The sequence below is a fragment of the Aedes albopictus genome, chromosome 1 (assembly GCF_035046485.1).
Source record: "Aedes albopictus strain Foshan chromosome 1, AalbF5, whole genome shotgun sequence".
NCBI lineage: Eukaryota > Metazoa > Arthropoda > Insecta > Diptera > Culicidae > Aedes > Aedes albopictus.
This window is the reverse complement of record NC_085136.1, coordinates 147,467,876-147,482,708: the sequence shown is the minus strand read 5'-3', so window position 1 is coordinate 147,482,708 and position 14,833 is coordinate 147,467,876. Positions and strand designations below refer to the sequence as shown.

General features: G+C 38.8%; 1 protein-coding gene across 1 annotated transcript; it reads right to left on the bottom strand.

Annotated features, from left to right (window-relative positions):
- Positions 1-4,238: 4,238 nt before the first annotated feature.
- Positions 4,239-8,968, bottom strand: LOC115260467 (CLIP domain-containing serine protease B15-like). Its single transcript, XM_062845564.1, has 4 exons — positions 8,836-8,968; positions 8,627-8,776; positions 4,667-4,809; positions 4,239-4,598 (listed from the first exon to the last, which is right to left on the bottom strand). Exons 1-4 carry the CDS (start codon positions 8,964-8,966, stop codon positions 4,294-4,296), a joined length of 729 nt encoding a protein of 242 aa, XP_062701548.1. The 5' UTR covers positions 8,967-8,968; the 3' UTR covers positions 4,239-4,293.
- Positions 8,969-14,833: the final 5,865 nt, after the last annotated feature.

The window sequence follows — 14,833 nt, the reverse complement described above, 5'->3', positions numbered from 1 at the left end:
GAGCTGATTTGGCTCACCGCACGGCCTTAAAAATTGAAATACCGTCAAATAACCCCGATATCCACAATTTCTTTAAAATTTCACATGTAACTTCGCCCGGAGTGGAACGCAATCGATAAGAGCAGGACCAATCCAATGTTAAATTGCCGATACTATGGATTTTTTTACACAAATACGAGTTGAATAAGTCAGTTATTTTGCACGCCAGTCGGGAATAGATAAGGGTTTTCTCTAAAAGGTGTATGATAGAGAGAGTGGGGTAAAACGAGCTAAATAACTGATTTCCAGCTTCGTGCGGTGAATGACACCCTCTTTATCTGAAACTGTAGAGATTTTTACAGTTTGTGTCAAAAATTCATTCGAATCCATCCACTCCGAGCAGAGATATTGAATTTATTCGCGTTTTATACCTATTTTTCCCCACTGTGCATCGGTACGGAGAGCCAACGCTCCGTCACTGACGACAGCGGCCCAAGATTAGGCAACATTGCTGCTTCCGGGGGGATGGAAATTAGTAGCATCTACTTTGCACGCAAGAATATCCGAATGATTTTTTTAGGAGGAATCTTAAGAGCACCGGTTCCCAACCATGGCTCTCGCGACCTCCCAGTCTTTTGTCACCCCGCTTTTCGTGAAACAATCGAAGCGTGCCTGCAAGCAGTTGGAGGGTCGCGAAATGAAGGTTGGGAATCTATGCTTTAGAGGAACTCTGGGAGAAATTTTGGAAAAAACTCCTTGGGAAATTTTTGATGAAATTTATAGAGGAACTCCAGTAAAAATCCCTAGGGGAATCTTTGAAGAAATTTGTGGAGAAATCCCTAAAAAAGTTCCTGGAGGAATCCCTGGAATAATTTAAGAAGGTATTCCTAGAGAAAATTCTCAACAAGTTCCTGGGGTCATTTCTGGGGGAATTCCACCGGGAGATTCCTGGATGAAATCCTGGAGGAATCCCAAGAAAAATTCCTGAAACAATTCCAGGAGAAACTTCTGGAAAAACTCCTGGGGAATTCCAGGAGGAGTCCCTGAAGTAATTCCTGGAGGAATATCTGGAGGAATTCCTGGAGGAATCGCTGAAAGAATACCTGGTGAAATCTCGGCGAGAATCCAAGGAGGAATCCCGGGAAGAATGCCTGTATAAATTCCTGGAAGAATGCCTTGGAAAATTCCTGGTGGAGCTCTGGGAAGAATCACTGAAGTAATTCGTGGAGAAATCCTCTGTAGGGGTATCTGGAAAAATCCTTAGAGGATTTTTTTGAAAAATTCTTGGATAAATTTCTGCAAGAATTCTTAGGGAATTACTGTTGAAAATCTCAGAGGAATCTCTGGAGAAATTCGTGGAAGAATCTTTGGAGGAATTCCTGTAGGATTCCTAGAGGAATGTCTGTAGGAATTCCTAAATAAATCTCCAGAGGAGCTCCTGGGGAAATCTCTAGAGGAATTCCTAGAGGAATTTCTGGCGGAATTTCTAGAGGAATCTTTAGATGGATTCCTTGAAGAATTTTTAGAGAAATCACTGCAGGAATTCCCTGAGGAATCCCTAGAAGATTTCCTGGAGGTATTCCTTCAGAAATTTCTAGAGGAATCTCTTAGGAAACTCGTAGAGGAATAACAGGAATAATTCCTGAAGAAATCGCAGATAGAATTTCTGGAGATATCCTGAAGGTTTTCTTAAAAGTGCTCGTGAAGCAGTTCCTGAACAAATCCCTATAGGAATTCCTGAAGAAACTTCGGAAGAAATCGTGGAAGCCATTCCAAGAGGAATTCCTATGGGAATCCCTAATCAGTTCCTGGAGAAAGTACTGGATTAATTTCTGGAGGAGTTCCTTAAAGAATACAACGAGGATTTCCCGAAGGAATCCTAAGAAGAGATCCTGGGAGAATCTTTGAATTTTTTTTTAAATAAGTTGTTCCTGAAAGAATCACAGAGGGAATTCTCGAGGTAAGCACTGGAGAAATTCTTGGAGGAATCCCTATAGAAATTCCTGGAGGGATTTCTGAAGAAATCGCGAAGGAACTCCTTGAGGAATTTTTGAAAAAAAAAAATAAACCAGAAGGAATCCCGGAAGCAATTCCAAGAGACATTTCTAAGGGAATCCCTAAACAGTCCCTGGAGGAAGTACTGGATTATTTCCTGAATGAGTTTCTGAAAGAACCCCAAGAGGAACTCCTGAAGGAATTGTGAAAAGAGTTCCTGGAGGAATCCTTGAGGGGATTTTTTTAAATATTCTCTGGAGCTTTTCTGAAAGAATGAACAGCACTAAAGAAATTCCCGTATCTCTGGAGGAATTATCGGAGGAGTACCAGGATGAATTCCTGAAGAAATCACAGATGGAATTCTTGGAGAAATCCCAATGGAATTTTAAGAAGAGTTCGTGGAGGATCTCATTGAAGTATCTCTGTAGCAGTTCCTGAAGGAATCCCTGGAGGAATTCGTGAAGAAACCCCAGAAGGAATCCCGGAAGCAATACCGAAAGAATTCCTAAGGGAACCCCTAAACATTTCCTGGAGGAAGTCCTGGATTAGTTCTTGGATGTGTTCCTGAAAGAATTCCAAGACGAATTTCTTGAAAGTATTTCTGTAGGAATGCCTAGAAAAAAATCTAAAGGAATCCATGTCTGCAATAATTTCAGGAAGAATGATTATAAAATTCATTAGACGGACTATCAAAAGACTATTTTGTATGATTTCATTAAGAATTCTTGAATTATTTAAAATATAATCTCTTGTAAAATTTTCTATAATGGTTCCTGGAAGATATTCCTGCTGAAATACTGCGTATTGTTCCAGATTGAGTTATTGGAGCAATTTCTTGTAGAATTCTTGAAGGTATATATGGATAAATCCATGGATAAATCCTCGGAGAAATTCCTGGAGGAATCTTCGAAAAAAAGCACTGGAACAATCACTGGAGAAACCTCTAAAGATATCCCAAGAAAAATTCTAAGAGGGATATCTGGTGAAACCCCTAGAGAAATTCTTGAAAAAAAATCTCTGGAGCAATCCATGATGAAATCACTCAAGGAAGCCATGTAAAACATCCTGGAGGAATTTGTCGATGCATCCCTGCAGAAGTACCAGTAAATCCGAAGGAACCGTAGGAGGAAATATTGAAATATTTCTTGGAGCAAATTCTTGGAAGAATTCACGAAGGAGAAATTCCTGGGAAGCCGTTGAGGAATTCGTTAAAGAATCCCTGGAGACGTTCCTGAAGCAATACCTGAAGGAATTTCAGAAGGTGTCCTTGAAAGAATTTATAAGGAAATCCTATCGGTATTTTGGTCTTAGTGTGACGTTTGTTAGAATTGAATATTAGTGAAAATTCGTGGATTATGTGCTACTACACTTCATAGCAGCAAATGGTTCTACAAAGTCCTTCTTCTTCTATACTGGAACCGGTTCCTGCATATGTATCTGGAAAGTTTGGCATGTTGTTTTTGTATTCCATAAATAAACATCACAAAACTTAGCTATTTAACCAAGCTTTTTATTTATTAAAATTCTATGATAAGATTGAAGTAGTTCGTAGTGATTTTCGAGTGAATAAGGTTTGACAATTATGGAAAAAAACCTTAATTATTAAAAAAAAGATTATTTCTTGAGATATTTTTTCTGGAACTCTGAGTTTGAAGAACTTTGAGTTTCAGAATTTAAAAGAAATCTGGTGGCCAGGGGGGGCACGTCTCCTCCCCCTGTCCTCCTTTGGCTACGCCCAGAGCTCAAATCGATGACGACACACAGGGACAGGATGTGGATCCTCCAACGAACGCTAGACGGGGTCAAAACAGTCATTAGAGGGCTGAAGAACAAAAAGGATGCTGGGAAGGGTGAACTCCGAGCAGAGCTTCTCCAAGAACTTAAGTGAGCAGACGTATCAACTCTTACACCGTATTACATTAAAGATACGGGAAGAGGTATAACTGTCTGCTAATATTTTGTATGGTCTATTTCTATGTAGTCTTCTCTATTTAGCGTACAGCATTTTGTCCGGAATGTTGTTTAACCAGCTGAAGTCTATTAAGGAGTCCTTCGTCGGGGTATATCAGGCAAGTTTTCGTGAAGACCGATCATCTGTTTATTGATTTAAAGATGGCCTACGATACAGTAAAGAGAAACAATATGCCCAATAATTTTGTTTGCCCTGGATAACCACAATCTCAACCAATATTTACAAACACAACAACAATGGGTAATATACTAAATGCATGCTTTATTTTAATCATACATGCTTTAATTAGACATTGTATACGAGTTTCTGTAGTTGTTAGCAATTCAACGTGGAGAGGTTATATGATTTCAGTTTCCTAACATTACGTCTTCGATCCAATCCAAATATTCAACTACGTTTGTGAAAACTCCTGGGTTGCTCTTGCTGCCGCATTCCGCCGCTCCGAAGCTGAAGACACCTAGGATGTGCTTTGGCCATTCGTCTTCGAATATCAAAGGTGACCCAGGATCTGTCCGGCAAAAACCCTGACCTTCTGCTTCTCCGGCACAAATTTGTCCCTTCGCGAGACTAACTAGTTGTGATTTGAACGCAGCATCACAGACAAGGTGGGTCTGTCCTCTTATAGTTGCATGTCTTTGCAAACCAGGTGTTTCTGAAAACATTAATGATAATATACTATGATTAGAATAACAATATGTATACATAAATGAGAACAAATACTTTGATCTGTTTGTCCCCAACCAGTAACAGTGAAATAATCGCCTTCAATGCGAAGATCCCGAAAAGTTTCACTGAATGGCAAACATATTGGTGTCACGAACTCGGTAAATTCTACATTAACTTTTGTTTTCAGTAAACCAATGCACAGTGGGCAAAGTCGAGCCAAAAAACGGAACTTATTTTTGCCGCTGGTTTGAAGCAATAAAAAGTATGTATCCCAAAGGAAAAAACCATGCTAAATCGATTGGTGATGGTCTCGTGACCGGCAGGTGACGGGAAGTGGCCTCTTTGGCCACTTTTAGGTCCCGAACCTGGTTTTCCGGGTTCCGCACCAGGCTATTTTCAATCAAGTCAGCTAAATATAGAGTGCGGCACAACATTTCATATCTATTTTTAGTAAGGATGTTAGTGGTGACTATTTAAGACCTCACCAAGGTCATATGGTCACTTCCGGATCCTGGTCCAGTTCCTCCGGATCCGGATTCCGGCCATTTCAAGTGAAGTCAGCTAAATATACGGTGCGACATATCAATTCATATCTATTTTCAATATGAATGTGTGTGGTGACTATTTGAGACCTCACCGGGGTCATATGGCCACTTCCGGATCCTGGTCCAGTTCCTCCGGATTCGAATTCCGGCCATTTCAAGTGAAGTCAACTAAATATACGGTGCGACATATCAATTCATATCTATTTTCAATAATTTGAGACCTCACCGAGGTCATATGGCCACTTCCGGATCCTGGTCTGGTTCCTCCGGATCCGGATTCCGGCCATTTCAAGTGAAGTCAGCTAAATATGCGATGCGATATATCAATTCATATCTATTTTCAATATGAATGTGAGTGGTGACTATTTGAGACCACACCGGGGTCATATGGCCACTTCCGGATCCTGGTCCAGTTCCTCCGGATTCGAATTCCGGCCATTTCAAGTGAAGTCAACTAAATATACGGTGCGACATATCAATTCATATCTATTTTCAACAGGCATGTGAGTAGTAACTGTTTGAGACCTCACCGAGGTCATATGGCCACTTCCGGATCCTGGTCCAGTTCTTCTGGATCCGGATTCCAGCCATGTCAAGTTAAGTTTACTAAGCATAAAGTGCAACTATCATTTCATATCTATTTTTGGTAAGAGACCTCACATGGCCACACGCCGGGATCCTACTTCAATTACTCCAATTCCGGGTTCCGGCCATTTCAAGTGAACTCTGCTGAATATGCGGTGCAAAGAACGAAATATTTATTCAGTGTAAATATAACATTTTCTATTTGATTTGTAGCCAAATGAACAAAACATTTTTTTTTAATTTCCGTGGATAAAATTACAGTTAAGCAAATAAAAGTCTCGATTTTACTACCCAACTAACATTTTTGCTGAATAAGACCTTAAAATAGCTTTCTTCCGATTGCATTTGTATCATTAGCTCCTATGCGGCCAATTTTGTTAGTAGGGTAAAGAACCCAACCTCTGTGGAAATTTCTTCGTGTATTTTATCTGAAGGAATGTCCATAAAATATTACTGTAGGGTTTTCATTCAGTAATTACATCACGAGTTCTACTTAGAAATTCGTCACCAGAGGATTAATAATAAAATTTTATCTACATATAATATAACCTACAATATCTTGACGAATAACTTTAGAGAAAAAAAAATCCTAGAAGAATTACAGCCGTAAGAATTTCTGAATAAGTTGAAACAGTACGGATGAAATTCCGGAAGTCATTGCCTAAAAATATTCAAAGGCATTGCAGAGGGAATTCACAATAAAATTGACTGTGGATTTCCAAAGGAAGGAGAAATTCCCGACAGAGTTATAGAAGGTATTCCCAAACCAATAGCAAAATGGCTTTCATAAGAAATTGCAGGGTAAAAGTTGGAAGGGTTTGCTCAGTGAATTTCCAATGTATTGTCAAATAATTTCCGAAAAAATGCGTGAAAGAATTAACGAAATATATTTCATCAAGAAAATCAACCAGCAGAGGATTTTTCATATAAACTCCCGAAAGAATTTCCACGGGTTTATTTTGATGGAAATACTGTATTAATTTCCAAAGAATTTTTCGATGTAACTCTTGAACTTATCTAGCTCTTTAATGGTATCCAAACTATTTCATATAAATAGCTTCCATGGGAAAAGCGATCAAAATACAGAGCTTCATATTTTTTACCTCAGAACTACTTTTAAGACGCATTTAAAAAAATAATTTGATTTTTTTTCTTCAGGGTGAGCTATCAATTTATCGATTGTCATTTATCAAAGTGAATTAAATCGACTTTGTTAATTTGACTACCTACCTAAACGAAAATATTGAAAAGCAAATAAATTTTGTTATACTCTAAAAAATGTCTTACTTCGTTTAGGCTACGAAAAATATAAATATTTTGTTTTCTAAAACACCATTTGCCGAAGAAACTTCTGAAAGAAATTTTCCTTTCAGCCGAAAGAATAATAAAATGAATTGTTGATGAAATTTCTCAATTAGTTCTTGTAAAATGCCAAAGAAAATCTGTTATTTCTCCAAAAAAATTCGACAAGAAATCGTAAGTAATATTTCAGATATAATTTTGTTATTATTCCTCTGGGGACGAATTTGTTCGAAGAACTTCTGACGGAATTAATGAATGAAAACTGTACAGTTGTATTTTCTAGAGATTCCTTCAGTCATTATTCAGATACAATTCACGATTACCGAGCAAAAATTCTCCAGAAACTAATAGAACAAGTTTCATAGAAAGTGGTTATTGAATATTATGGCTATTTTACTATTCACATACCTGTTGAAATTAGATATGAATTGATGTGTCGCACCGTATATTTAGCTGACTTCACTTGAAATGGCCGGAATTCGAATCCGGAGGAACTGGACCAGGATCCGGAAGTGGCCATATGACCTCGGTGAGGTCCAAAATAGTCAGCACTCACATGCTTATTGAAAATAGATATGAATTGATATGTCGCACCGTATATTTAGTTGATTTCACTTGAAATGGCCGGAATCCGGATCTGGAGGAACCAGACCAGGATCCGGAAGTGGCCATATGACCTCGGTGAGGTCTCAAATAGTTACTATTCACATGCCTGTTGAAAATAGATATGTATTGATGTGTCGCACCGTATATTTAGCTGACTTCACTTGAAATGGCCGGAATCCAGATCCGGAGGAACCAGACCAGGATCCGGAAGTGGCCATATGACCTCGGTCAGGTCTCAAATAGTCACCTCTCACATGCATATTGAAAATAGATATGAATTGATATGTCGCACCGTATATTTAGCTGACTTCACTTGAAATGGCCGGAATCCGGATCCGGAGGAACCAGACCAGGATCCGGAAGTGGCCATATGACCTCGGTCAGGTCTCAAATAGTCACCTCTCACATGCATATTGAAAATAGATATGAATTAATATGTCGCACCGTATATTTAGCTGACTTCACTTGAAATGGCCGGAATTCGAATCCGGAGGAACTGGACCAGGATCCGGAAGTGGCCATATGACCTCGGTGAGGTCCAAAATAGTCAGCACTCACATGCTTATTGAAAATAGATATGAATTGATATGTCGCACCGTATATTTAGCTGACTTCACTTGAAATGGCCGGAATCCGGATCCGGAGGAACTGGACCAGGATCCGGAATTGACCATATGACCTTGGTGAGGTCTTAAATAGTCACCACTAACATCCTTACTAAAAATAGATATGAAATGATGTGCCGCACTCTATATTAAGCTGACTTGATTGAAAATAGCCTGGTGCGGATCCCGGAAAACCAGGTTCGGGACCTAAAAGTGGCCAAAGAGGCCACTTCCCGTCACCTGCCGGTCACGAGACCATCACCAATCGATTTAGCATGGTTTTTTCCTTTGGGATACATACTTTTTATTGCTTCAAACCAGCGGCAAAAATAAGTTCCGTTTTTTGGCTCGATTTTGCCCACTGTGCAATGTCGTGCCTCTTGCTTGGATTGCTAATCGAGTATGACGGATGTGGGAATTGTTTCTCTATTTCATATTTCGCTCGGCATCTTTCAGCATCGTCCTGACCAGCACAGTTGGCCTTCCTCTTCGTATTCCATTCATTAAACCGCACGCTATGTCTGTAATATAATAAATCGCTATCAATATTGCAGCATTTATCAATTTGAAAGAATCCTACACAGATAGCTTTCTCGAAACTCCGGTGATACAGTACGCCGCTGTCAGCACCCACCGATGATGAACTAACGCACAACCGCATTGCACTTTGAATTTTCCAATTTTGCTTTGTGCAGAACAACCCCGGCCCATGGGTAAACTCCAGCTAAAGTGTCGTATCCGTACATAGGTTGCACATATTCGGACACTCCACATCCTTTAACGTTTGGAAGTGCAGGGCAACATATCTTCAGGTAAAAAAAAACTTTGAGATCTAGTAAGTGCGATGAACTCCCCCTATACATACATAAGGCAGCGAAGGATTTCCTGGAAGTTCACCACATTTACCGTGATCAAGAAATATGTAGTCATCAATAGTAAGGTGAACTTTTGTCAGAATATCCAGGGCATACTGACAATCACGAATTGAGACGCATCGACCAATACGATTATTGGGTGTCGTACAGGAGCCATTGAGTGCACTTTTAACGAGAGGAATTTGCCAATTCAGCAGAACCAACAACACTACCAGGAGAGAACACATCATAAGAACGACTGTAGACGATAGCGTATTATGCTTGCGAAATCGGACTGCATACTGATGCAAATTTAATCTCAATATTACGAAGAATGCTCAACGGATGGGATGGGCATGGTCAAAATTATCAACACAAAGCATACGTTTCAATCAGGCTTCTTTTCTATTTAACCCTTTGAAGCCGGGTTTTTTTTTCCAAACGTAGTTATGGAATATTTTCTACATATTTCTGTAGTTTTGGTGGATAATAGAATAAAACGGTAGAATATTTTTTCTGGATATCCTAGGTCATCCGAACTGTTCTTGAGTATCGGGTGTAACGGTAACTTCTTTCATTATACAAAGCAACGATTTGTAATCTACCATGTCCAGTAAGTCTTCTGAAAGTTACAGTGGTTGTTTTTATCAACTAAGCTTCATTAAAGTAAGGAAGTCCATGATATCCGAAAAATATATAACAACGCTTATTGTTCTTCTAACTACTTTGGTAAGTACAGTAGATTATGTAACACTACTTAACCTAGTGGCAAAAGCTATCATCACAAGTGTAGACCTGAACCTATGGTCTCCGGAGTAGTGTTGTTGATCTGGAACATCTCAAAACCTATCTTGAAATGGCTCATGAAATGCCAGGGTGTTAACAGGTTTCAGTTTAAAATTAATTGTGAGAATAATTGCTATTACTATCAAGAGCCAAACTTCAGGATAATTTAGATGAACCTCAATGTCCCAAAAGTTCATAATAATATATAGCAGTTATGTACTCAAATATAGTTTGGCTGACCTGGAACAATCCTGTGCCTCTAAAAGACATTTGAGATTTCAAGAGCTTCACGGATCTCAGCAGATTATGTTATGCTATTATTTATGGTGGAAACACAGTTTTTTTTGTAAATTTGAAGGACATCGTCATAGAACAATTTGGACGACCCTGAATGTCCCAAAGGTTCACAATAAGCTAGTAGATGTCAGATTGCTCCAGTAACTGCAGTTGATTATGCAACGTTACACAGTATATGGTACCTGTTACGAATGTAGACCTGAAGTTCTGAACTCCAAAGAAGTTTAGCTGACCTGGAATATCCCTAAAGCGTCTATAAATGACATTGTAGATGTCAAGAGCTTCATAGATTCCAGTAGGTTATGCAATGCTACTATTTGTGACGAAAATACATAAAACTATTCTTAAAGATTCAAAGAACTTCATTATAGGACAGTTTGGAACGCCTAGAACATCCCAGAATATAAAACACATCTTGATATTCTTGAGAAAGGCTTAATGAATACATATTAACATAACCCATATTCAAGTTAAGCTTTTAAAACAACTGGTATGTCAAATATTTCTATTTTCCATATTTCATGGTGTTCAGGATGTTCTAGATTATCAATGAAGTCCCAAAAACGAATACTCCCATTTTGCCCTAATAGAGGACTCAATTTGCAACAACAGTATTCTGTTTTATCGAATCGGTGAAGTTATGCAGCCGTTTCTATGTTGGGGTCATATATGACCCCTCCGACTACAAAGGATTAAATAAGTGTATACTTTTGAATATAAAGGTATTCACAGTCAAAATGTTGCAATACCTTGTTTATTGCAAGATTTTCCTATTTCGATTAAGTTGAGAACCGTAATCTAACGTAAAGTTGATCACTTTCCATATATTATTTTCAATTAAATCAGAGAAAAATACAGATAAAAAAAGAAAATTGTCGATACATTTACATTCACACTTCACACCTCATAATCTGAAGCTAACGGATGAATTCTGCAATACACTGGCACCTCTTTTTATGCACATGACTGGGACTACGAGCGATAGCGTCTGGGGTGTACGACGTCGAACTACAGACTGATTATTTTTATATAAGGTGTTGAGGTGTTGATGGCGTGACCGACACTTGAAAAAGATTTCCAAAGTGCTCGAACCAGCGTGTCTTTTACGTGTCTTTCACGGGCGTCGTAGCATTCATCTTAGTCCCGTTAAGGCAGCGTGATACATCGTAAAGGAGACGGATGTCGCCGGTGTTTGCGGCTTTCTCGCCTTCGTCGGCTAGGGAGTCCGCCAACGCTCTTTTGTCCCATCTACATGAGCGTTTCATTTCCTTCTCGAGAGCCGATTAGCGCTGACGGGCTACGGCTTTGGCTCTTCGTGTTTTCGCTCGCTCTATCGTGGGTTTGGCGTTCCTTTGCTCCTCTATCTTCCTCCAGGTATTATCTGTGATCCACTGCTTTCTCCGGGTGCGTAGCTCACCAGTGATGCCACATACACAGATTTACCTAGAATTACACAGATTTTTTCCCATTTTCGCCTACAGATATCTGTGATCACAGATCAAAGATTTTTGCTACAGAAAAGATTTTTAAGATTTTTAAAACAATGACAATAACTTTCGTGAAAATAAGCTTTATAATAATTTTCAGGTACTCAAATTTTAATAATTGAAATTAAATCTTCTAGTTAGATGGCCTAGGCCAATCCTCAGGCGCATTGTTTTCGACGTTCTTGTGGTTTCTGATGATCTTCAGATGCAACCTGGGAGTGTTTTGGTCGACGTTATTCTAAGAACATTTTTTTCCGTTTTTTTTAAACAAATTGTTCAAAAATATTCGATTTTGGAGACATTAACCTATCACAGATTTTTACTAAGATTTTCTGAAATTTCCTACAGATGAAAAAGATTTTTTTGTCCAAAATCACAGATGAAAACCGAAAAAAATGTGGCAACACTGAGCTCACCCAAACTATTCTCGCCGGTGGCGATGAAGGCGTTCTTGATGGCGCTCCATTGATCTTTTACGCTTCCACCTTCTGAAATATTCGCAGCACGGTTCTCTAGCTCCTCGATGAAGAACCTTTTCACCGCAGTGTCTTAAAGTCGGCATGTGTTGAACCGGCGCCCGATTTTCTCCTCCTGTCGATTGATCCTAGCAATGCGCAGTCGGATCACGCCGATTAGGAGATGATGGACGGACGCAATGTCGGCGCTACGTTTGTTCCGCACATCAAGAAGGCTCCGTCTCCATTTTAGGCTGATGCAGATGTGGTCGTTTTGATTTTCCGTGACGCCATCACGGGAAACCCATGTCATCCTGTACACTGGTCGATGGGGAAAGAGCGATGCACCAATCACTATGTCATTGTTGCCACAAAACTCTGTAAACTGCTCTCCGTTTTCGCACATTTCTCCGAGATCATGGCGTTCCATGACGTGCTCATAATTCGAGATTTTTTTTTAACTGTATTAACGATATTTTTAGTCCTAGGCTAGTTCATCTCGGGACCCACGCTTTACTTCCCTTCTGAAGGAAGAACTCACATTTTGCGAGTTTGTCGGGAGTGGGATTTGATCCCAGGTCCTCGGCGTGATAGTCAAGTGATCTAACCAGCACACCAGGTCCGCTCCATAATTCGAGTTGTCGGAACCAACCTTCGCGTTGAAGTCGCCTATGAGGATCTGAATCTTGTCCACGACAGCATTCAGTTGACTGTAAAAGTTCTCTTTGTCTTACAATTCGGCAGCATCAGTTGGCGCGTAACATTGGGTCATGGTAAGGTTTCGAACCCGTGTTCCGAATCTGGCTACAATTATCCTTTCATTAGTAGGTTCCCACTTCATGAGCGCAGCGTGGGCGTGAGCGCTCAGCAGGAAACCAACTCTACGGTGGCGAGGAGCGTGTTCACTTCTATTCAATTTCTCTCGACCCACACTTTCTATTTTATCCACCATTTCTTTCATTACTTTCGTTACTCCCTTCTTCTTTGAGTAGTATAAAGTTCACCGAGAAAACCCAATAAAATTCAATTATCATCAAGTTATGCGGTGATTAAACCTAAACAGTACTTCGTAGGCCAGAGTTTATCAGAATTTGACCCGACGCCAATCTGTGTTCTCCAAAGTTCGGCCAACGGACTTGAGTCTTAGGATCTCAAGTTTCATACGGTATGCCTCATTGGCTATAAGGACTGTTCAATTTATAAAACGGACAACTTTACAAGGCTATAAAAAGAAGACGCGTAGTTCAAATTTAACCACCCTTGCTTCGTTGTTCAGTACATCATCGTTGCATTATATAATGATTTTTGAATCGAATAAAAATAGTTTTATTTCATAGAAAATCGGCCAGATGTTAAATGAGGTGGATTTTACAATTGCTGAAAATTTGAAATATGTATAAAATTACTGTTTACATATAGTATATCGTTTTCAATATCGAAAAAGTATGTACCATGCTGCAGCAGCATGAGTAATAAACATTCTGGCAAAGTTTAAACTCGATTGGAAAATTAGTTTTTGAAATATTAAAGTCTCAAGAGAGATTCGATTTTTTGATTAACCCTTATGTGGCCGACAGGGTACCCGGGTACCCAGCGCCCATTTAAAAAGCACGGTGTAGAAAAAAGCAAAAAAATTGTCGGACACATAACGGTTAAAATTCAATAGTAAAGCAAAAAGGGCATGAACATGTTCAATAAACAATTTTTTAATACATCCAGTCGAAAGTACGAATAATGCGGTTTCAAATGCAGAAAACTGGTTCTTAATAGCATTGCTGGTTTGGTTACTGTGTGCCATTACAGGCACAGTAATCAAAACAGTTTCGTCCTTTGAAAGTTCTTCCAAATAACAATGCAACCTAATGCAAATTTTACATAACAATGAAGAAGGAAATAAAAAAATTTACATCCGATTGTTATTAAATAAAGTGTACAATAACATAGGACCAACTTTGTTGAAAATAAACAATAACAAGATTCGCTAGAGTCGAAAATCTGCATTAATGGAGCAAAAAGTATGCAATTTTTTACTATGACCATCTTTATGGATTAAATTTTTGATGAAGAATGCAATTAAAGTATTTTTTTCTTCTGCATCATTCAGAAAGCAATATTCACCTACTCTGGACAAAATTTTAGCTGATTCCGTTGTGCTATTGCATCACAGGACTTAAATAAATATTTTTTAATAATTTCTATAAAAACCAGGCAATTCACTATATCAAGTTGGAGCCAGCTTGGTGCATTATTATTAACGAACTATTGAGCTTTACCTTTAGTAGAATAGTATAAGATTACAATACATTAAAAACTTCATGAAAATATGCATGTTTAGTATGTGGAAAGTTAAGTCGAATTTTGAGAAATGGGTTTTTATTGATGTTTTACGAAAACCGCTTCAGTTAAACAATAAAGAACATTTTGCTTAATGTTATATTTTTCCTACATTTGAGAATAGCTACAAAAAGTTATGCAAAAAACTGAAAATGATTTTATTGAAAAATAAAAAAGATATCGCACAAGCAAGTTGTCCGTTTTATAAATTGAACAGTCCTTAGTTGTGCCAGTTTACCCTGCTGGGCTAGGGTTAATACATTCGTAGTTCAAATTCTTGTCCGTTGTTTCGCGCTTAAAGTCGTTGCCGTTGAATCAGTTCGTAATCTTTCATTTTCGGTTTCTGTAACGGTTTTTTGGGTTGC

Bases quoted from the DNA above. Each gene is read 5' to 3' on its own strand.
- LOC115260467 (XM_062845564.1), bottom strand. From the start codon at position 8,966: ATGGGCCGGGGTTGTTCTGCACAAAGCAAAATTGGAAAATTCAAAGTG. The intron at 8,777-8,835 runs GTAGGATTCTTT...ATTATATTACAG, and splicing joins GTTTCGAGAAAGCTATCTGT to ACATAGCGTGCGGTTTAATG. The intron at 4,599-4,666 runs GTATTTGTTCTC...TAATGTTTTCAG, and splicing joins TTGGGGACAAACAGATCAAA to AAACACCTGGTTTGCAAAGA.